The 25,038-nt window shown below is 57.3% G+C and overlaps 1 protein-coding gene across 1 annotated transcript; it reads right to left on the bottom strand.

The window, feature by feature from the left end:
- Positions 1-747: 747 nt before the first annotated feature.
- Positions 748-24,986, bottom strand: DRC7 (dynein regulatory complex subunit 7). Its single transcript, XM_044269331.1, has 15 exons — positions 24,909-24,986; positions 24,519-24,606; positions 22,611-22,782; positions 19,743-19,868; positions 17,836-18,030; positions 17,591-17,749; positions 17,218-17,436; positions 9,073-9,198; positions 8,905-8,965; positions 5,507-5,635; positions 5,308-5,436; positions 4,749-4,975; positions 1,781-1,996; positions 960-1,070; positions 748-885 (listed from the first exon to the last, which is right to left on the bottom strand). Exons 2-15 carry the CDS (start codon positions 24,599-24,601, stop codon positions 748-750), a joined length of 2,091 nt encoding a protein of 696 aa, XP_044125266.1. The 5' UTR covers positions 24,602-24,606; positions 24,909-24,986.
- Between the last annotated feature and the right edge of the window lie 52 nt (positions 24,987-25,038).

The following is a 25,038-nucleotide window of genomic DNA, read 5'->3' on the forward strand; positions in this document are numbered from 1 at the left end:
CACTCATCAGTCAGTGTACCCGTCCTATAGTGAGGTACTCCATAGTGTGCACTCATCAGTCAGTGTACTCCGTCCTATAGTGAGGTACTCCATAGTGCACTCATCAGTTAGTGTACCCCGTCCTACACTGAGGTACTCCATAGTGCACTCATCAGTCAGTGTACACCATCCTACACTGAGGTACTCCATAGTGCACTCATTAGTCAGTGTACCCCGTCCTACACTGAGGTACTCCATAGTGCACTCATAAGTTAGTGTACCCCGTCCTACACTGAGGTACTCCATAGTGCACTCATCAGTCAGTGTACCCCGTCCTACACTGAGGTACTCCATGTGCACTCATCAGTCAGTGTACCCCGTCCTAATGAGTACTCCATAGTGCACTCATCCAGTTAGTACCCCGTCCTACACTGAGGTACTCCATAGTGTGCACTCATCAGTCAGTGTACACCATCCTACACTGAGGTACTCCATAGTGCACTCATTAGTAGTGTCCCCGTCCTACACTGAGGTACTCCATAGTGCACTCATAGTTAGTGTACCCCGTCTACACTGAGGTACTCCATAGTGCACTCTCAGTCATGTACCCCGTCCTACACTGAGGTACTCCCTAGTGCCTCATCAGTCAGTGTACCCCGTCCTATAGTGAGGTACTCCATAGTGCACTCATCAGTCAGTGTACCCCGTCCTACACAGAGGTACTCCATAGTGCACTCATCAGTCAGTGTACCCTATCGCACACAATCATCAGTGTACCCCGTCGCGCACACTTACCTGGGCCGCCCGCTGCTCCTTGCTGCTCTCATTCCTCTCCGGGTCATAGATAGATATTGTGAGTTGTGGATCTGCCTCCTCCTGAACCCGCCGAGAAAGGATCTCCAGCACCTGCATAAGGGTCATGTCCATCAGTGTACCCCACACTCCTCCTGTCTCACATCCCTATTGACTGTAGCACGTACCTCTGCCTCCGATTTCCGGACGGCCTCCTGCGCACGCTGCTCCCCCTGCTGGAGGTGCACAAGGCTCTCGTAGACATACAGTTGTTTGTTGAATTTTTCCAATGGCTCCACCTGGTGGATGACACATAGCAGAGCGTTTAAGCCTTCTGGGGAAGCAATGGGATCCGGACAATAGGAAGGGCCAGCAGGGTCCCCCAAGTGTCAGCCAAAACAATATGGACTGCGGGTAGGGCGGTGGTGGGGGACTGCGGGTCGGGTGGTGGGGGGACTGCGGGTCGGGCGGTGGTGGGGGACTGCGGGTCGGGGGGTGGTGGGGGACTGCGGGTCGGGCGGTGGTGGGGGACTGCGGGTCGGGCGGTGGTGGACTGCGGTCGGGCGGTGGTGGGGGACTGCGGGTTTGGGTGGTGGTGGGGACTGCGGGTCGGCGGTGAGGGGACTGCTGGTCGGGCGTGAGGACTGGGGTCGGGCGGTGAGGGACTGCGGGTCGGGCGGTGGTGGGGACTGCGGTCGGGTTGTGGGTGGGGGACTGCGGGTCGGTGAGGGGACTGCGGGTCGGGCGGTGGTGGTGACTGCGGGTCCGGTTGGGGACTGGTCGGGTGTGAGGGGACTGCGGGTCGGGCGGTGGTGGGGGACTGTGGGTCGGGTGGTGGGGGACTGCGGGTTGGGTGGTGGTGGGGGACTGTGGGTCGGGTGGTGGGGGACTGCGGGTCGGGTTAGTGTTAGGCGATGGCACAGGGTTACATTGTAGACATACTGTCAGAGCTCAGATGTCTGGTTACTGATGGCCTGTAGTGTACATGCCAGGCTTTGCTGAGGGTCACCTGGTAGGAGATGCAGGTCTCGGGGCTCAGCACCACATGGGCCCCCTTCTCTCCGAGGTTGGCCGGCTTGAGGAACTCCCAGGTGGATGTGGTGATGTGATCGTCTGGTCGATGACAGCGGACATGGATGCGACCCTCAGTGATTAGGAAAATCCGCTCAGCCACATCCTCATTGGCCGACTTCTCAGGGTTTCTAAGGAAACGTTCCGTAATTTTCTGCCAATTAGAGAAATAAGAAGATTCCCAAATGTGTCTGAAATCTAGACAGCAGCGGAGAGGACATGTGAGAGCACGAGCTGCACTGTACATGTGCGGCATCTGTATTACATGCGTGATATTACACTGTGCGGCGTCTGTATTACATGTGTGATATTACACTGTGCGGCATCTGTATTACATTGTGTGATATTACACTGTGCGGGCGTCTGTATTACATGTGTGTATTACACTGTGCGGCATCTGTATTACTGTGTATTTACACTGTGCGGCGTCTTGTATTACATGTGTGATCCTACACTGTGCGGCATCTGTATTACTAGTGGTGAATATTACCTGTCGGCGTCTGTATTACATGTGTGATCCTACACTGTGCGGCATCTGTATTACATGCGTGATATTACACTGTGCGGCGTCTGTATTACATGTGTGATATTACACTGTGCGGCCTCTGTATTACATGTTGATCCTACACTGTGCGGGCTCTGTATTAACATGTGTGATATACACTGTGCGGTCTCTGTATTACATGTGTGATATTACACTGTGCGGCGTCTGTATTACATGTGTGATCCTACACTGTGCGGCATCTGTATTACATGCGTGATATTACACTGTGCGGCGTCTGTATTACATGTGTGATATTACACTGTGCGGCCTCTGTATTACATGTTGATATTACACTGTGCGGCGTCTGTATTACATGTGTGATATTCACTGTGCGGCATCTGTATTACAGTGTGATCACTACACTGTGCGGCGTCTGTATTACATGTGTGATCCTACACTGTGCGGCATCTGTATTACTGTGTGATATTACACTGTGCGCCTCCGGTATTACATGTGTGATATTAACACTGTGCGGTGTCTGTATTACATGTGTGATATTACACTTTGCGGCATCTGTATTACATGTGTGATATTACACTGTGCGGGCGTCTGTATTACATGTGTGATATTACTCTGTGCGGCCTCTGTATTATATGTGTGATATTACACTGTGCGGCGTCCGTATTACATGTGTGATATTACACTGTGCGGCCTCTGTATTACATGTGTGATATTACACTGTGCGGCCTCTGTATTACATGTGTGATATTACACTGTGCGGTGTCTGTATTATATGTGTGATATTACACTGTGCGGCGTCCGTATTACATGTGTGATATTACACTGTGCGGCCTCTGTATTACATGTGTGATATTACACTGTGCGGCGTCCGTATTACATGTGTGATATTACACTGTGCGGCCTCCGTATTACATGTGTGATATTACACTGTGCGGCCTCTGTATTACATGGGTGACATCACGCGGCGCGGCCTCTGTATTACATGGGTGATATACACTGTGCGCGTCCGTATTATATGTGTGATATTACACTGTGCGGCCTCTGTATTACATGTGTGATATTACACTGTGCGGCCTCCGTATTACATGTGTGATATTACACTGTGCGGCCTCCTGTATTACATGTGTGATATTACACTGTGCGGCCTCCGTATTACATGTGTGTATTACCACTGTGCGGCGTCCGTATTACATGTGTGATATTACACTGTGCGGTGTCTGTATTACATAGTGTGATATTACACTGTGCGGCCTCCGTATTACATGTGTGATATTACACTGTGCGGCCTCCGTATTACATGTGTGATATTACACTGTGCGGCCGTCTGTATTACATGTGTGATATTACACTGTGCGGCCTCCTATTACATGTGTGATATTACACTGTGCGGTGTCTGTATTACATGTGTGATATTACACTGTGCGGCCTGTGTATTACATGTGTGATATTACACTGTGCGGCCGTACGTATTACATGTGTGATATTACACTGTGCGGATGTCTGTATTACATGTGTGATATTACACTGTGCGGCCCTGTGTATTACATTGTGGATATTACACTGTGCGGCGTCCGTATTACATGTGTGATATTACACTGTGCGGCCTCCGTATTACATGTGTTGATATACACTGTGCGGGCCTCCGTATTACATGTGTGATATTACACTGTGCGGCCTCCGTATTACATTCTGTGATATTACACTGTGCGGCCTCCGTATTACATGTGTGATATTCACTGTGCGGCCTCTGTATTACATGTGTGATATTACACTGTGCGGCCTCCGTATTACATGTGTGATATTACACTGTGCGGCGTCCTGTATTACATGTGTGATATTCCACTGTGCGGCCTCTGTATTACATGGTGTGATATTACACTGTGCGGGTCCGTATTACATGTGTGATATTACACTGTGCGGCCTCCGTATTACATGTGGATATTACTCCTGTGCGGCCTCCGTATTACATGTGTGATATTACTCTGTGCGGCCTCCGTATTTACATCTGTGATATTACACTGTGCGGCCTCCGTATTACATGTGTGATATTACACTGTGCGGCCTCTGTATTACATGTGTGATATTACACTGTGCGGCCTCTGTATTACATGTGTGATATTACACTGTGCGGCTGTATTACATGTGTGATATTACACTGTGCGGCCTCTGTATTACATGTGTGATATTACACTGTGCGGTGTCCGTATTACATGTGTGATATTACACTGTGCGGCCTCCGTATTACATGTGTGATATTACTCTGTGCGGCCTCCGTATTACATGTGTGATATTACTCTGTGCGGCCTCCGTATTACATCTGTGATATTACACTGTGTGCCCTCTGTATTACATGTGTGATATTACACTGTGCGGCCTCCGTATTATATGCTCGGGTTCCTACCAGGATGGGTCGGGGGTTGGACTCTGTAGGTCCCCCAGCTATGGACACTTTCTTCGGCCTTTTCCCGTATAGCGTGTGCCGGTGATGCAAGAAGTCCGGGCGGCTCTGGAAAAGCTCCAGCATCTCCTTTGGTTGCTCCTCGCGTCTCTGGAGTCCATCCAGACGAGCCTCGCTGTAGAATATCATCGTGCGCTCTGTCTCTGGGGCCTGGGAGCGGAAGGTGTGGACTAGAAGACAGCAGGGGGGTCAGCGGTCTCTGAGCACTGACCCCCCACAAGACATAGGGGGTCATTTATCAACCTAAAATACTCCTATTTCTAGTGCAGATTGCGGCACAAAGGTTCTTAATCTGCGACTTTTCCCCACTCAGGTCTACAAAAGTGGGTGAGGAAGGGGACGGGACGCCTGGAAGCTGGCTTACATTTACAAGCGGTGCTGGATGCGCCAAAGTTATTTAGGGGCCGGCGCCTCTTCAGAGCTTTGGCGGATCCACCGCCAGTGCAGGGGCTTTTTTAGACGCTAGTCTTAATAAATGACCCCCATAATGTCAGCAGTTTACCCTTCAGAGCATCCACCCGTCCCGGAGAGAAGTACTCAGTGGTCACTCCATGCTGTCTCTTCTGCTGTCTCATGTCCAACTTGTCCTTGCGATTCTGGAACCAGTCCTGGACCTCCAGTTCTATGGAGCCTGGGAAGCAGAGCCTGATGTCAACATTTGACTTCTAAGCCTCTCCATCCTGAGACCTGTGGGAACTTACATGGAGAGTCCTGGTAGAGGGTGAGGCGGGACACCCGACCGTCCTCCTGGAGGTAGGGGGCCCACTTCTCCAGCCTGGCCTTCTTGTATTGCAGACGTTTCTTCCCCTGAGGACATCGCATCTCAAACTCTGGAGGCAAGATAGATGTAGGAGAAGGCCTGGATGAGTCTGCCTGGTACCAGACATGGCGACAGCCACCATCAAACTCATACTAATGCAGTCTGTGGGCACAGCGCCACCAGGGCCAACATCCCTTCATATACACACATATTTAAAAAGTATTTGTCCCCATGTCAGTGCAGTATGCTGACCCTCGCCCCTGTGTACAGGTTCAGTGCGGTATGGTGACCCTCGCCCCTGTGTACAGGTTCAGTGCGGTATGCTGACCCTCGCCCCTGTGTACAGGTTCAGTGCGGTATGCTGACCCTCGCCCCTGTGTACAGGTTCAGTGCGGTATGGTGACCCTCCCCCCTGTGTACAGGTTCAGTGCGGTATGCTGACCCTCGTCCCTGTGTACAGGTTCAGTGCGGTATGCTGACCCTCGCCCCTGTGTACAGGTTCAGTGCGGTATGCTGACCCTCGCCCCTGTGTACAGGTTCAGTGCGGTATGCTGACCCTCGCCCCTGTGTACAGGTTCAGTGCGGTATGCTGACCCTCGTCCCTGTGTACAGGTTCAGTGCGGTATGGTGACCCTCGCCCCTGTGTACAGGTTCAGTGCGGTATCCTGACCCTCGCCCCTGTGTACAGGTTCAGTGCGGTATCCTGACCCTCGCCCCCGTGTACAGGTTCAGTGCGGTATGCTGACCCTCGCCCCCGTGTACAGGTTCAGTGCGGTATCCTGACCCTCGCCCCCGTGTACAGGTTTCAGTGCGGTATGCTGACCCTCGCCCCCGTGTACAGGTTCAGTGCGGTATGCTGACCCTCGCCCCGGTGTACAGGTTCAGTGCGGTATGCTGACCCTCGCCCCTGTGTACAGGTTCAGTGCGGTATGCTGACCCTCGCCCCTGTGTACAGGTTCAGTGCGGTATGCTGACCCTCGCCCCTGTGTACAGGTTCAGTGCGGTATGCTGACCCTCGCCCCTGTGTACAGGTTCAGGTGCGGTATGCTGACCCTCGCCCCTGTGTACAGGTTCAGTGCGGTATGCTGACCCTCGCCCTGTGTACAGGTTCAGTGCGGTATGCTGACCCTCCCCCCTGTGTACAGGTTCAGTGCGGTATGCTGACCCTCGCCCCTGTGTACAGGTTCAGTGCGGTATGCTGACCCTCGCCCCCGTGTACAGGTTCAGTGCGGTATGCTGACCCTCGCCCCGTGTACAGGTTCAGTGCGGTATCCTGACCCCGCCCCTGTGTACAGGTTCAGTGCGGTATGCTGACCCTCGCCCCTGTGTACAGGTTCAGTGCGTTATGCTGACCCTCGCCCCTGTGTACAGGTCAGTGCGGTATAGCTGACCCGCGCCCCTGTGTACAGGTTCAGTGCGGTATGCTGACCCTCGCCCCTGTGTACAGGTTCAGTGCGGTAGCTGACCCTCAGCCCCTGGTACAGGTTCAGTGCGGTATGCTGACCCTCGCCCCCGTGTACAGGTTCAGTGCGGTATGGCTGACCCTCGCCCCCGTGTACAGGTTCAGTGCGGTATGCTGACCCTCGCCCCCGTGTACAGGTTCAGTGCGGTATGCTGACCCTCGCCCCCGTGTACAGGTTCAGTGCGGTATGCTGACCCCTCGCCCCTGTGTACAGGTTCAGTGCGGTACTGCTGACCCCTCGCCCCTGTGTAACAGGTTCAGTGCGGTATGCTGACCCTCGCCCCTGTGTACAGGTTCAGTGCGGTATGCTGACCCTCACCCCTGTGTACAGGTTCAGTGCGGTATGCTGACCCTCGCCCCTGTGTACAGGTTCAGTGCGGTATGCTGACCCTCGCCCCTGTGTACAGGTTCAGTGCGGTATGCTGACCCTCGCCCCTGTGTACAGGTTCAGTGCGGTATGCTGACCCTCGCCCCTGTGTACAGGTTCAGTGCGGTATGCTGACCCTCGCCCCCGTGTACAGGTTCAGTGCGGTATGCTGACCCTCGCCCCCGTGTACAGGTTCAGTGCGGTATCCTGACCCTCGCCCCTGTGTACAGGTTCAGTGCGGTATGCTGACCCTCGCCCCGTGTACAGGTTCAGTGCGGTATGCTGACCCTCGCCCCTGTGTACAGGTTCAGTGCGGTATGCTGACCCTCGCCCCTGTGTACAGGTTCAGTGCGGTATGCTGACCCTCGCCCCTGTGTACAGGTTCAGTGCGGTATGCTGACCCTCGCCCCCGTGTACAGGTTCAGTGCGGTATGCTGACCCTCGCCCCCGTGTACAGGTTCAGTGCGGTATGCTGACCCTCGCCCCCGTGTACAGGTTCAGTGCGGTATGCTGACCCTCGCCCCCGTGTACAGGTTCAGTGCGGTATGCTGACCCTCGCCCCCGTGTACAGGTTCAGTGCGGTATGCTGACCCTCGCCCCCGTGTACAGGTTCAGTGCGGTATGCTGACCCTCGCCCCCTGTGTACAGGTTCAGTGCGGTATGCTGACCCTCGCCCCTGTGTACAGGTTCAGTGCGGTATGCTGACCCTCGCCCCCGTGTACAGGTTCAGTGCGGTATGCTGACCCTCGCCCCTGTGTACAGGTTCAGTGCGGTATGCTGACCCTCGCCCCTGTGTACAGGTTCAGTGCGGTATGCTGACCCTCGCCCCTGTGTACAGGTTCAGTGCGGTATGCTGACCCTCGCCCCTGTGTACAGGTTCAGTGCGGTATGCTGACCCTCGCCCCCTGTGTACAGGTTCAGTGCGGTATGCTGACCCTCGCCCCTGTGTACAGGTTCAGTGCGGTATGCTGACCCTCCCCTGTGTACGGTTCAGTGCGGTATCCTGACCCTCGCCCCTGTGTACAGGTTCAGTGCGGTATGCTGACCCTCGCCCCTGTGTACAGGTTCAGTGCGGTATGCTGACCCTCGCCCCTGTGTACAGGTTCAGTGCGGTATGCTGACCCTCGCCCCTGTGTACAGGTTCAGTGCGGTATGCTGACCCTCGCCCCCGTGTACAGGTTCAGTGCGGTATGCTGACCCTCACCCCCGTGTACAGGTTCAGTGCGGTATGCTGACCCTCGCCCCTGTGTACAGGTTCAGTGCGGTATGCTGACCCTCGCCCCCGTGTACAGGTTCAGTCAGGCATGGTGACCCTCGCCCCCGTGTACAGGTTCAGTGCGGTATGCTGACCCTCGCCCCCGTGTACAGGTTCAGTCAGGCATGGTGACCCTCGCCCCCGTGTACAGGTTCAGTGCGGTATGCTGACCCTCGCCCCCGTGTACAGGTTCAGTCAGACATGGTGACCGTTGTGTACTTTCCACTGCTCTGTAATATCGAGGTTGGAACTAACCTTTTGGGGTCACCACAATGGGCAGCACCCAGGACACCGGCGCCTGCAGCATCACCTGGTCCTGGAAGAGAAGATCTTGAGTGTCATGGCTGCCAGACATCATGACCCCTATCAGCCTCATCATCCTGTATATAGATAGGGAGTAGGGGGCTCATCCTCGGCACTCACCTGGTCTTCATTCCCCTCCTCCTCATCCTCCTCTTCCTTCATATCTGGGATAAGCAGTACAGGCTTCACCGCATTCAACAGCATGAACTCCCAGCACACAGGGTCCCCCAGGTCAAAGGTCAGATCCTATCAAACAAAAAGGTGCCACAATGACCATAACAATTCCCTTCCAAGGTGTCCATTACTCCCCCATACACCCTCCCCTCCCACCAACCCCCCCTGCACACTGCCCCGTCACTTCCACACCACTCCCCGCGCACTATGACGTCCCCCCCAACAGCCCCCGCACACTGACTCATCCCCACCATCCTGTCACACCACTCACCGCACGCTCCCCATCCCCCCAATACAGCTCCCCGCACACTGCCCCTTCCCCTCCACACCACTCCGAGCACACTGTGCCCCTCCATCACTCCCCGTACCCTTCCCCATCACTCCCTGTATTTTGCCCCATCTCTCATTACTCCCCATACACTGCCCCATCACTCCTCGTACACTGCCCCATCACTCCCCGTACACTGCCCCATCACTCCCCGTACACTGCCCCATCTCTCCCCGCACACTGCCCCATCACTCCCCGCACACTGCCCCATCACTCCCCGCACACTGCCCCATCACTCCCCGCACACTGCCCCCATCACTCCCCGCACACTGCCCCATCACTCCCCGCACACTGCCCCATCTCTCCCCGTACACTGCCCCATCACTCCCCGCACACTGCCCCATCACTCCCCGCACACTGCCCCATCACTCCCCGTACACTGCCCCATCACTCCCCGCACACTGCCCCTTCCCCTCCACACCACTCCGAGCACACTGTGCCCCTCCATCACTCCCCGTACCCTTCCCCATCACTCCCTGTATTTTGCCCCATCTCTCATTACTCCCCATACACTGCCCCATCACTCCTCGTACACTGCCCCATCACTCCCCGTACACTGCCCCATCACTCCCCGTACACTGCCCCATCTCTCCCCGCACACTGCCCCATCACTCCCCGCACACTGCCCCATCACTCCCCGCACACTGCCCCATCACTCCCCGCACACTGCCCCATCACTCCCCGCACACTGCCCCATCACTCCCCGCACACTGCCCCATCTCTCCCCGTACACTGCCCCATCACTCCCCGCACACTGCCCCATCACTCCCCGCACACTGCCCCATCATTCCCCGCACACTGCCCCATCACTCCCCGCACACTGCCCCATCACTCCCCGCACACTGCCCCATCTCTCCCCGTACACTGCCCCATCTCTCCCCGCACACTGCCCCATCACTCCCCGCACACTGCCCCATCACTCCCCGCACACTGCCCCATCACTCCCCGCACACTGCCCCTTCCCCTCCACACCACTCCTAGCACACTGTGCCCCTCCATCACTCCCCCATAATTCCCCATACACTGCCCCATCACTCCACAAACACTGCCCCATCACACCCCTTAAACTGCCCCATCACTCCACGTACACTACCCCATCTCTTCCCGTACACTGCCCCATCACTCCCCTTAAACTGCCCCATCACTCCCCTTAAACTGCTCCATCACTCCACGTACACTGCCCCATCACTCCCCTTAAACTGCCCCATCTCTCCCCGTACACTGTCCCATCACTCCCCGTACACTGTCCCATCACTCCCCGTACACTGTCCCATCACTCCCGTACACTGTCCCATCACTCCACGTACACTGCCCCATCTCTCCCCGCACACTGCCCCATCACTCCACGCACACTGCCCCATCACTCCCCGTACACTGCCCCATCACTCCCCGCACACTGCCCCTTCCCCTCCACACCACTCCTAGCACACTGTGCCCCTCCATCACTCCCCCATAATTCCCCATACACTGCCCCATCACTCCACAAACACTGCCCCATCACACCCCTTAAACTGCCCCATCACTCCACGTACACTACCCCATCTCTCCCCGTACACTGCCCCATCACTCCCCTTAAACTGCCCCATCACTCCCCTTAAACTGCCCCATCACTCCACGTACACTGCTCCATCACTCCACGTACACTGCCCCATCACTCCCCTTAAACTGCCCCATCTCTCCCCGTACACTGTCCCATCACTCCACGTACACTGTCCCATCACTCCACGTACACTGTCCCATCACTCCCCTTAAACTGCCCCATCACTCCCCTTAACTGCCCCATCTCTCTCCGTACACTGCCCCATCACTTTCCGTACACTGCCCCATCACTCTCCGTACACTGCCCCATCTCTCTCCGTACACTGCCCCATCACTTTCCGTACACTGCCCCATCACTTTCCGTACACTGCCCCATCACTCCCCATACACTGCCCCATCACTCCCCATACACTGCCCCATCACTCCCCATACACTGCCCCATCACTCCCCATACACTGCCCCATCACTCCCCGTACACTGCCCCATCTCTCCCCGTACACTGCCCCATCTCTCCCCGTACACTGCCCCATCACTCCACGTACACTGCCCCATCTCTCCACGTACACTGCCCCATCACTCCACGTACACTGCCCCATCACTCCCCGCACACTGCCCCATCACTCCCCGCACACTGCCCCATCACTCCCCGCACACTGCCCCATCACTCCCCGCACACTGCCCCATCACTCCACGTACACTGCCCCATCACTCCACGTACACTGCCCCATCACTCCCCGCACACTGCCCCATCACTTCCCGTACACGGCCCCATCACCCCCCGTACACTGCCCCATCACTCCCAGTACACTGCCCCATCACTCCCCGTACACTGCCCCATCTCTCCACGTACACTGCCCCATCTCTCCCCGTACACTGCCCCATCTCTCCCCGTACACTGCCCCATCACTCCCCTACACTGCCCCATCACTCCCCATACACTGCCCCATCACTCCCCGTACACTGCCCCATCTCTCCCCGTACACTGCCCCATCACTCCCCGTACACTGCCCCATCACTCCCCGTACACTGCCCCATCTCTCCCCGTACACTGCCCCATCTCTCCCCGTACACTGCCCCATCACTCCCCGTACACTGCCCCATCTCTCCCCGTACACTGCCCCATCTCTCCCCGTACACTGCCCCATCTCTCCCCCATCACTCCCCATACACTGCCCCATCTCTCCCCGTACACTGCCCCATCACTCCCCATACACTGCCCCATCACTCCCCACACACTGCCCCTTCCCCTCCACACCACTCCTAGCACACTGTGCCCCTCCATCACTCCCCCATAATTCCCCATACACTGCCCCCATCACTCCACAAACACTGCCCCATCACACCCCTTAAACTGCCCCATCACTCCACGTACACTACCCCATCTCTCCCCGTACACTGCCCCATCACTCCCCTTAAACTGCCCCATCACTCCCCTTAAACTGCTCCATCACTCCACGTACACTGCCCCATCACTCCCCTTAAACTGCCCCATCTCTCCCCGTACACTGTCCCATCACTCCCCGTACACTGTCCCATCACTCCCCGTACACTGTCCCATCACTCCCCGTACACTGTCCCATCACTCCCCGTACACTGTCCCATCACTCCCCGCACACTGCCCCATCACTCCCCGCACACTGCCCCATCACTCCCCGCACACTGCCCCATCACTCCCCGTACACTGCCCCATCACTCCCCGTACACTGCCCCATCACTCCCCGCACACTGCCCCTTCCCCTCCACACCACTCCTAGCACACTGTGCCCCTCCATCACTCCCCCATAATTCCCCATACACTGCCCCATCACTCCACAAACACTGCCCCATCACACCCCTTAAACTGCCCCATCACTCCACGTACACTACCCCATCTCTCCCCGTACACTGCCCCATCACTCCCCTTAAACTGCCCCATCACTCCCCTTAAACTGCCCCATCACTCCCCGTACACTGCCCCATCTCTCTCCGTACACTGCCCCATCACTTTCCGTACACTGCCCCATCACTCCCCATACACTGCCCCATCACTCCCCATACACTGCCCCATCACTCCCCATACACTGCCCCATCACTCCCCATACACTGCCCCATCACTCCCCATACACTGCCCCATCACTCCCCATACACTGCCCCATCTCTCCCCGTACACTGCCCCATCTCTCCACGCACACTGCCCCATCACTCCCCGCACACTGCCCCATCACTCCACGTACACTGCCCCATCACTCCACGTACACTGCCCCATCACTCCACGTACACTGCCCCATCACTCCCCGCACACTGCCCCATCACTCCCCGCACACTGCCCCATCACTTCCCGTACACTGCCCCATCACCCCCCGTACACTGCCCCATCACTCCCAGTACACTGCCCCATCACTCCCCGTACACTGCCCCATCTCTCCACGTACACTGCCCCATCTCTCCCCGTACACTGCCCCATCACTCCCCTACACTGCCCCATCACTCCCCCTACACTGCCCCATCACTCCCCGTACACTGCCCCATCACTCCCCTTAAACTGCCCCATCTCTCCCCGTACACTGTCCCATCACTCCCCGTACACTGTCCCATCACTCCCCGTACACTGTCCCATCACTCCACGTACACTGCCCCATCACTCCCCGCACACTGCCCCATCACTCCCCGCACACTGCCCCATCACTCCCCGCACACTGCCCCATCACTCCCCGTACACTGCCCCATCACTCCCCGTACACTGCCCCATCACTCCCCGCACACTGCCCCTTCCCCTCCACACCACTCCTAGCACACTGTGCCCCTCCATCACTCCCCCATAATTCCCCATACACTGCCCCATCACTCCACAAACACTGCCCCATCACACCCCTAAAACTGCCCCATCACTCCCCTTAAACTGCCCCATCTCTCCCCGTACACTGCCCCATCACTCCCCGTACACTGCCCCATCACTCCCCGTACACTGCCCCATCTCTCCCCGTACACTGCCCCATCTCTCCCCGTACACTGCCCCATCTCTCCCCGTACACTGCCCCATCTCTCCCCGTACACTGCCCCATCTCTCCCCGTACACTGCCCCATCACTCCCCGTACACTGCCCCATCACTCCCCGTACACTGCCCCATCACTCCCCGTACACTGCCCCATCTCTCCCCGTACACTGCCCCATCACTCCCCATACACTGCCCCATCACTCCCCGCACACTGCCCCTTCCCCTCCACACCACTCCTAGCACACTGTGCCCCTCCATCACTCCCCCATAATTCCCCATACACTGCCCCATCACTCCACAAACACTGCCCCATCACTCCCCTTAAACTGCCCCATCACTCCACGTACACTACCCCATCTCTCCCCGTACACTGCCCCATCACTCCACGTACACTGCTCCATCACTCCCCTTAAACTGCCCATCACTCCCCCTTAAACTGCCCCATCACTCCCCTTAAACTGCCCCATCTCTCCCCGTACACTGTCCCATCACTCCACGTACACTGCCCCATCACTCCCCTTAAACTGCCCCATCACTCCCCGTACACTGCCCCATCACTTTCCGTACACTGCCCCATCACTTTCCGTACACTGCCCCATCACTCCCCTTAAACTGCCCCATCACTCCCCTTACACTGCCCCATCACTCCCCTTACACTGCCCCATCACTCCCCTTACACTGCCCCATCACACCCCATACACTGCCCCATCACTCCCCATACACTGCCCCATCACTCCACGTACACTGCCCCATCACTCCACGTACACTGCCCCATCACTCCACGTACACTGCCCCATCACTCCACGTACACTGCCCCATCACTCCACGTACACTGCCCCATCACACCCCATACACTGCCCCATCACTCCCCATACACTGCCCCATCACTCCCCATACACTGCCCCATCACTCCACGTACACTGCCCCATCACTCCACGTACACTGCCCCATCACTCCACGTACACTGCCCCATCACTCCCCATACACTGCCCCATCACTCCACGTACACTGCCCCATCACTCCACGTACACTGCCCCATCACTCCACGTACACTGCCCCATCACTCCACGTACACTGCCCCATCACTCCACGTACACTGCCCCATCACTCCACGTACACTGCCCCATCACTCCCCGCACACTGCCCCATCACTTCCCGTACACTGCCCCATCACTCCCCGTACACTGCCCCATCACTCCCCTTACACTGCCCCATCACTCCCCTTACACTGCCCCATCACTCCCCTTACACTGCCCCATCACTCCCCGTACACTGCTCCATCACTCCCTGTATACTGCCCCATAATTCCCCGTACACTGCCCCATCACTCCCCGCACACTGCCACATCACTCCCCGCACACTGCCACATCACTCCCCGCACACTGCCACATCACTCCACGCACACTGCCCCATCACTCCACGCACACTGCCACATCACTCCCCGCACACTGCCACATCACTCCCCGCACACTGCCACATCACTCCCCGCACACTGCCACATCACTCCCCGCACACTGCCACATCACTCCCCGCACACTGCCCCATCACTCCCCGTACACTGCCCCATCAATCCCCGCACACTGCCCCATCACTCCCCGCACACTGCCACATCACTCCCCGCACACTGCCACATCACTCCCCGCACACTGCCACATCACTCCCTGTATACTGCCCCATCACTCCCCGTACACTGCCCCATCACTCTCTGCTTTGGTTTATGGCTCCTGGTCTCCGGGACGGTACCTGGCAGCCCCTGCGGCAGTCCTGCATGTTGACCCAGTAGTTCTGGTGACTCCACAGACTCTCGATACCCAGGAATTCCCCATACACTGCCCCATCACTCCACAAACACTGCCCCATCACTCCCCTTAAACTGCCCCATCACTCCACGTACACTACCCCATCTCTCCCGTACACTGCCCCATCACTCCACGTACACTGCTCCATCACTCCCCTTAAACTGCCCCATCACTCCCCTTAAACTGCCCCATCACTCCCCTTAAACTGCCCCATCTCTCCCCGTACACTGTCCCATCACTCCACGTACACTGCACCATCACTCCCCTTAAACTGCCCCATCACTCCCCGTACACTGCCCCATCACTTTCCGTACACTGCCCCATCACTTTCCGTACACTGCCCCATCACTCCCCTTAAACTGCCCCATCACTCCCCTTACACTGCCCCATCACTCCCCTTACACTGCCCCATCACTCCCCTTACACTGCCCCATCACACCCCATACACTGCCCCATCACTCCCCATACACTGCCCCCATCACTCCCCATACACTGCCCCATCACTCCACGTACACTGCCCCATCACTCCACGTACACTGCCCCATCACTCCACGTACACTGCCCCATCACTCCACGTACACTGCCCCATCACTCCACGTACACTGCCCCATCACTCCACGTACACTGCCCCATCACACCCCATACACTGCCCCATCACTCCACGTACACTGCCCCATCACTCCACGTACACTGCCCCATCACTCCACGTACACTGCCCCCATCACTCCACGTACACTGCCCCATCACTCCACGTACACTGCCCCATCACTCCCCGCACACTGCCCCATCACTTCCCGTACACTGCCCCATCACTTCCCGTACACTGGCCCCAATCACCCCCCGTACACTGCCCCATCACTCCCCTTACACTGCCCCATCACTCCCCTTACACTGCCCCATCACTCCCCTTACACTGCCCCATCACTCCCCGTACACTGTCCATCACTCCCTTATACTGCCCCATAATTCCCCGTACACTGCCCCATCACTCACTCCCGCACACTCCCCGCACACTCCCTCGCACACTGCCACATCACTCCCCGCACACTGCCACATCACTCCCCGCACACTGCCACATCACTCCAGCACACTGCCCCATCACTCCCGCACAACTGCCACTCACTCCCCGCACACTGCCACATCACTCCCCGCACACTGCCACATCACTCCCCGCACACTGCCACATCACTCCCCGCACACTGCCACATCACTCCCCGCACACTGCCACATCACTCCCCGCACACTGCCACATCACTCCCCGCACACTGCCACATCACTCCCCGTACACTGCCCCATCAATCCCCGCACACTGCCCCATCACTCCCCGCACACTGCCCCATCACTCCCCGCACACTGCCACATCACTCCCTGTATACTGCCCCATCACTCCCCGTACACTGCCCCATCACTCTCTGCTTTGGTTTATGGCTCCTGGTCTCCGGGACGGTACCTGGCAGCCCCTGCGGCAGTCCTGCATGTTGACCCAGTAGTTCTGGTGACTCCACAGACTCTCGATACCCAGGAAGCGCTGGTCCCTGGTTCGGTACGCGTTGCCTGTCAGCGCATCGATGAAGAAGTTGTCCGGCACTTCCCTCTTTCCAGACAGGACTAACACCCAGCAGTGGACCCTGAGGCCATACAGAGTGTCCATAGCAGGTCTTTCTGCGTCCTGTGGACACACGTCATGGAAGAAGATGATGAGAGTTGTATTAGTAGGAGAGGTGTACTAGAGATGTCCATCAGTAGGAATGACAGCTTGTTAGTGTGAACCGTAGGGATCATTCTGCGCCCGTGGTGGGCACATCTACTATGAGCAGTCTTACCTCCAGGCGCTGCTCCTCCTCCTGCTGCTGTCTGAGGCGCGAGGCCTGCACCTTGGCCTCTTTCTTTAATTCTTGCTGGAGTTCAAACTTACTGACTAGTTGTCTCGGCGGCCGCACACTGTACTTCTTGAGGGGCTTCAGGGGTGACGTTCCAGAGGTCTACAGAACAAGATAAGATTTGTTGCACATGGGTGCAGGCACACGTCCTCAAAAAGTACAGGGTGGGCGGGAGGAGGACATCTCACCTCGGGCTCGGCTTTCAGCAGAGGACAGGCTTCTCGACTCTCATCCATGAGACACACTTCACGGGTGGCGTAGCCGCTGACACAGTAAGCATCGTAGCCAGCCCCCAGCAGCAAGGAGCAAAGCAAGACGCCGAAGTCAAAGCAATTCCCTTTCTGGCTCTGCAGGACGGAGTACGAAGAGAAGAGGCGGTGCGGCTGCGAACGAGAGAAGCGAGCGGACAGATAGTGAATGGCAGAGATATAAGAAGAGAGGAATGAGGGGCACAGGTCAGGGGTGAATGAGGGGCACAGGTCAGGGGTGAATGGGGGGCACGGGTCAGGGATGAATGAGGGGCACAGGTCAGGGATGAATGAGGGGCACAGGTCAGGGGTGAATGGGGGGCACAGGTCAGGGGTGAATGAGGGGCACAGGTCAGGGGTGAATGAGGGGCAGAGATATAAGAAGAGAGGAATGAGGGGCACAGGTCAGGGATGAATGGGGGGCACAGGTCAGGGGTGAATGGGGGGCACAGGTCAGGGGTGAATGAGGGGCACAGGTCAGGGGTGAATGGGGGCACAGGTCAGGGGTGAATGGGGGGCACAGGTCAGGGGTGAATGAGGGGCACAGGTCAGGGGTGAATGAGGGGCACAGGTCAGGGGTGAATGAGGGGCACAGGTCAGGGGTGAATGAGGGGCACAGGTCAGGGGTGAATGAGGGGCACAGGTCAGGGGTGAATGAGGGGCACAGGTCAGGGGTGAATGAGGGGCACAGGTCAGGGGTGAATGAGGGGCACAGGTCAGGGGTGAATGAGGGGCACAGGTCAGGGGTGAATGAGGGGCACAGGTCAGGGGTGAATGAGGGGCACAGGTCAGGGGTGAATGAGGGGCACAGGTCAGGGGTGAATGAGGGGCACAGGTCAGGGGTGAATGAGGGGCACAGGTCAGGGGTGAATGAGGGGCACAGGTCAGGGGTGAATGAGGGGCACAGGTCAGGGGTGAATGAGGGGCACAGGTCAGGGGTGAATGAGGGGCACAGGTCAGGGGTGAATGAGGGGCACAGGTCAGGGGTGAATGAGGGGCACAGGTCAGGGGTGAATGAGGGGCACAGGTCAGGGATGAATGAGGGGCACAGGTCAGGGATGAATGGGGGCACAGGTCAGGGATGAATGGGGGGCACAGGTCAGGGATGAATGGGGGGCACAGGTCAGGGCTGAATGAGGGGCACAGGTCAGGGATGAATGGGGGGCACAGGTCAGGGATGAATGGGGGGCACAGGTCAGGGATGAATGAGGGGCAGAGATATAAGAAGAGAGGAATGAATTGCACAGGTCAGGGGTGAATGAGGGGCACAGGTCAGGGGTGAATGAGGGGCACAGGTCAGGGGTGAATGAGGGGCACAGGTCAGGGGTGAATGAGGGGCACAGGTCAGGGGTGAATGAGGGGCACAGGTCAGGGGTGAATGAGGGGCACAGGTCAGGGGTGAATGAGGGGCACAGGTCAGGGGTGAATGAGGGGCAGAGATATAAGAAGAGAGGAATGAATTGCACAGGTCAGGGGTGAATGAGGGGCACAGGTCAGGGGTGAATGAGGGGCACAGGTCAGGGGTGAATGAGGGGCACAGGTCAGGGGTGAATGAGGGGCACAGGTCAGGGGTGAATGAGGGGCACAGGTCAGGGAATGAGGGGCACAGGTCAGGGATGCATGAGGGGCACAGGTCAGGGATGAATGAGGGGCACAGGTCAGGGATGAATGAGGGGCACAGGTCAGGGATGCATGAGGGGCACAGGTCAGGGATGAATGAGGGGCACAGGTCAGGGATGAATGAGGGGCACAGGTCAGGGATGAATGAGGGGCACAGGTCAGGGATGAATGAGGGGCACAGGTCAGGGATGAATGAGGGGCACAGGTCAGCGATGGGGGTCTCTCACCAGCTCCGTCACAGGATTCAGCGGTTCCATTTCTAGAAATTCAGACACAAATCGTGCCGCCTCCTCCCAGTGGTAGAGCTCCGGGTATGGGAGGAGCGTGGGGCGCAGCGTGGAGCACACAAACTTCTGGGGGCCACAAAGAGACAGCCGCAGTCAGCAGACAGTATACACCAGGAGACAGCCGCAGTCAGCAGAGCGCTTACACCAGGAGACAGCTGCAGTCAGCAAAGCGTATACACCAGGAGACAGCTGCGGTCCGCAGAGCGCATACACCAGGAGACAGCCGCAGTCAGCAGACAGTATACACCAGGAGACAGCCGCAGTCAGCAGAGCGCTTACACCAGGAGACAGCCGCAGTCAGCAGAGCGCATACACCAGGAGACAGCCGCAGTCAGCAGAGCGCATACACCAGGAGACAGCTGCAGTCAGCAGAGCGCATACACCAGGAGACAGCTGCAGTCAGCAGAGCGCATACACCAGGAGACAGCCGCGGTCAGCAGAGGGCATACACCAGGAGACAGCCGCAGTCAGCAGACAGTATACACCAGGAGACAGCCGCAGTCAGCAGAGCGCTTACACCAGGAGACAGCCGCAGTCAGCAGAGCGCTTACACCAGGAGACAGCCGCAGTCAGCAGAGCGCATACACCAGGAGACAGCCGCAGTCAGCAGAGCGCATACACCAGGAGACAGCTGCAGTCAGCAGAGCGCATACACCAGGAGACAGCCGCGGTCAGCAGAGCGCATACACCAGGAGACAGCCGCAGTCAGCAGAGCACATACACCAGGAGACAGCCGCAGTCAGCAGAGCGCATACACCAGGAGACAGCTGCAGTCGCAGAGCGCATACACCAGGAGACAGCTGCAGTCAGCAGAGTGCATACACCAGGAGACAGCTGCAGTCCGCAGAGCGTATACACCAGGAGACATCCGCAGTCAGCTGAGCGCATACACCAGGAGACAGCTGCAGTCAGCAGAGCGCATACACCAGGAGACAGCTGCAGTCAGCAGAGCGCATACACCAGGAGACAGCCGCAGTCAGCAGAGCGCATACACCAGGAGACAGCTGCAGTCAGCAGAGCGCATACACCAGGAGACAGCTGCGGTCAGCAGAGCGCATACACCAGGAGACAGCCGCAGTCAGCAGAGCCCATACACCAGGAGACAGCCGCAGTCAGCAGAGCGCATACACCAGGAGACAGCTGCAGTCGCAGAGCGCATACACCAGGAGACAGCTGCAGTCAGCAGAGTGCATACACCAGGAGACAGCTGCAGTCCGCAGAGCGTATACACCAGGAGACATCCGCAGTCAGCTGAGCGCATACACCAGGAGACAGCTGCAGTCAGCAGAGCGCATACACCAGGAGACAGCCGCAGTCAGCAGAGCGCATACACCAGGAGACAGCCGCAGTCAGCAGAGCACATACACCAGGAGACAGCCGCAGTCAGCAGAGCACATACACCAGGAGACAGCCGCAGTCAGCAGACAGTATACACCAGGAGACATCCGCAGTCAGCTGAGCGCATACACCAGGAGACAGCTGCAGTCGCAGAGCGCATACACCAGGAGACAGCTGCAGTCGCAGAGCGCATACACCAGGAGACAGCTGCAGTCGCAGAGCGCATACACCAGGAGACAGCTGCAGTCGCAGAGCGCATACACCAGGAGACAGCTGCAGTCGCAGAGCGCATACACCAGGAGACAGCTGCAGTCGCAGAGCGCATACACCAGGAGACAGCTGCAGTCGCAGATCGCATACACCAGGAGACAGCTGCAGTCAGCAGAGCGCATACACCAGGAGACAGCTGCAGTCAGCAGAGCGCATACACCAGGAGACAGCTGCAGTCAGCAGAGCGTATACACCAGGAGACAGCCACAGTCAGCAGAGTGCATACACCAGGAGACAGCCGCAGTCAGCAGACAGTATACACCAGGAGACATCCGCAGTCAGCTGAGCGCATACACCAGGAGACAGCTGCAGTCAGCAGAGCGCATACACCAGGAGACAGCTGCAGTCGCAGATCGCATACACCAGGAGACAGCTGCAGTCAGCAGAGCGCATACACCAGGAGACAGCCGCAGTCAGCAGAGCGCATACACCAGGAGACAGCCGCAGTCAGCAGAGCGCATACACCAGGAGACAGCTGCAGTCAGCAGAGCGTATACACCAGGAGACAGCCACAGTCAGCAGAGCGCATACACCAGGAGACAGCTGCAGTCAGCAGACAGTATACACCAGGAGACAGCCGCAGTCAGCAGACAGTATACACCAGGAGACAGCCGCAGTCAGCAGAGCGCATACACCAGGAGACAGCCGCAGTCAGCAGAGCACATACACCAGGAGACAGCCGCAGTCAGCAGACAGTATACACCAGGAGACAGCTGCAGTCGCAGAGCGCATACACCAGGAGACAGCCGCAGTCAGTATACACCAGGAGACAGCCGCAGTCAGCAGAGCGCATACACCAGGAGACAGCCGCAGTCAGCAGAGCGCATACACCAGGAGACAGCCGCAGTCAGCAGAGCGCATACACCAGGAGACAGCTGCAGTCAGCAGAGCGCATACACCAGGAGACAGCTGCAGTCAGCAGAGCGCATACACCAGGAGACAGCTGCAGTCAGCAGAGCGTATACACCAGGAGACAGCTGCAGTCAGCAGAGCGCATACACCAGGAGACAGCTGCAGTCAGCAGAGCGTATACACCAGGAGACAGCCGCAGTCAGCAGAGCGCATACACCAGGAGACAGCCGCAGTCAGCAGAGCGCATACACCAGGAGACAGCCGCAGTCATACATCTGTTTGGTGATGGTGGATGCACTGCAGTTTCTGTAGATGCGCAGTGCAGTGTGCACAGGGCCTGACACTCACCTCCACATTGCACTCGTTCAGGGGGGATGTGAAGAGCGCCCTCCGGTCGGGGTACAGGTGCGAGTACTGGCGGCAGAAGTTATCAGCCATATTCAGCAGCGTCTGTTCCTGAGGAGAATTCAGGGTGTAGGATGATGGGAATCTTGTCACGTCCACTACTCCCATCATCTCCCTGGAAAGAGGCAGAAAATGAGAGAATCCAGGAATCATCACGAGGGGTGCAGAGCGCAGAGTCTTCACAATGAGGGGGTGCACAGTCTTTACAGTGAGGGGGTGCACAGTCTTTACAGTGAGGGGTGCACAGTCTTTACAGTGAGGGGGTGCACAGTCTTTACAGTGAGGGGGTGCACAGTCTTTACAGTGAGGGGTGCACAGTCTTTACAGTGAGGGGGTGCACAGTCTTTACAGTGAGGGGGTGTGTGCACAGTCTTTACAGTGAGGGGTGCACAGTCTTTACAGTGAGGGGGTGCACAGTCTTTACAGTGAGGGGTGCACAGTCTTTACAGTGAGGGGGGTGCACAGTCTTTACAGTGAGGGGGTGCACAGTCTTTACAGTGAGGGGGTGCACAGTCTTTACAGTGGGGGGTGCACAGTCTTTACAGTGGGGGGTGCACAGTCTTTACAGTGGGGGGTGCACAGTCTTTACAGTGGGGGGTGCACAGTCTTTACAGTGGGGGGTGCACAGTCTATACAGTGAGGGGGTGCACAGTCTATACAGTGAGGGGGTGCACAGTCTATACAGTGAGGGGGTGCACAGTCTATACAGTGAGGGGTGCGCAGTCTTTACAGTGAGGGGGTGCACAGTCTATACAGTGAGGGGTGCACAGTCTATACAGTGAGGGGGTGCACAGTCTATACAGTGAGGGGGTGCACAGTCATACAGTGAGGGGTGCGCAGTCTTTACAGTGAGGGGGTGCACAGTCTATACAGTGAGGGGGTGCACAGTCTATACAGTGAGGGGGTGCACAGTCTATACAGTGAGGGGTGCGCAGTCTTTACAGTGAGGGGGTGCACAGTCTATACAGTGAGGGGGTGCACAGTCTATACAGTGAGGGGGTGCACAGTCTTTACAGTGAGGGGTGCACAGTCTTTACAGTGAGGGGTGCACAGTCTTTACAGTGAGGGGTGCACAGTCTTTACAGTGAGGGGTGCACAGTCTTTACAGTGAGGGGTGCACAGTCTTTACAGTGAGGGGTGCACAGTCTATACAGTGAGGGGTGCACAGTCTTTACAGTGAGGGGGTGCACAGTCTATACAGTGAGGGGTGCACAGTCTATACAGTGAGGGGTGCACAGTCTTTACAGTGAGGGGTGCACAGTCTATACAGTGAGGGGTGCACAGTCTATACAGTGAGGGGGTGCACAGTCTATACAGTGAGGGGGTGCACAGTCTATACAGTGAGGGGTGCACAGTCTATACAGTGAGGGGTGCACAGTCTTTACAGTGAGGGGTGCACAGTCTTTACAGTGAGGGGTGCACAGTCTATACAGTGAGGGGTGCACAGTCTTTACAGTGAGGGGGTGCACAGTCTTTACAGTGAGGGGTGCACAGTCTATACAGTGAGGGGTGCACAGTCTTTACAGTGAGGGGTGCACAGTCTTTACAGTGAGGGGTGCACAGTCTATACAGTGAGGGGTGCACAGTCTTTACAGTGAGGGGGTGCACAGTCTTTACAGTGAGGGGGTGCACAGTCTTTACAGTGAGGGGTGCACAGTCTTTACAGTGAGGGGGTGCACAGTCTTTACAGTGCGGGGGTGCACAGTCTTTACAGTGAGGGGTGCACAGTCTTTACAGTGAGGGGTGCACAGTCTTTACAGTGAGGGGGTGCACAGTCTTTACAGTGAGGGGGTGCACAGTCTTTACAGTGAGGGGGTGCACAGTCTAGCGCCATCACTGGACAGGACTCACCCGGGGGTGTCGATCATCGCCGTCTGCTCCTGAATACTCTGCAACTCCCTGTCCCCGAGGACGTCCTCCTCCACAGCCGCCATGACACCTAGAAGACACCAGAGATGATGGGGGTAGTAGTGTGGAAGCCAGACACTGCTATTAAATCCTGATGAAGATGATGGGGTTTATTGTGTGGAGGGTGGACACTCCTATTATATCCCGGTAAAGATGATGGGGGTGATAGTGTGGAGGATGGACACTCCTATTACATCCTGATAAAGATGATGGGGGTGATACTGTGGAGGGCTGACAGTCAGTCCTATTACATCCGATGAAGATGATGGGGGTGATAGTGTTGAGAGGTCACACTTGATTCACATCCCGGAGCCGCCTCAATACATTACTCACCTGACACCCGTAACTTTCGTCTCCGCGTCTGGTTGCCCAGCAACAAAACCGGAAGTGGGCCGCAGAGACTGCCGGGAGATGTAGTCCCGCCCTCGGCAGACGAGCCTCTGCTTTTGGATAATACACTGGA

The sequence above is a fragment of the Bufo gargarizans genome, chromosome 10 (assembly GCF_014858855.1).
Source record: "Bufo gargarizans isolate SCDJY-AF-19 chromosome 10, ASM1485885v1, whole genome shotgun sequence".
Classification (NCBI taxonomy): Eukaryota; Metazoa; Chordata; class Amphibia; order Anura; family Bufonidae; genus Bufo; species Bufo gargarizans.

Excerpts from the sequence above, each read along its gene's own strand:
- DRC7 (XM_044269331.1), bottom strand. The coding sequence starts at position 24,601 with ATGGCGGCTGTGGAGGAGGACGTCCTCGGGGACAGGGAGTTGCAGAGT. Across the intron at positions 22,783-24,518 it reads GCGATGATCGACACCCCCGG|GGAGATGATGGGAGTAGTGG; the intron begins GTGAGTCCTGTC and ends GCCTCTTTCCAG. Across the intron at positions 5,636-8,904 it reads CATTGTGGTGACCCCAAAAG|AGTTTGAGATGCGATGTCCT; the intron begins GTTAGTTCCAAC and ends TCTTGCCTCCAG.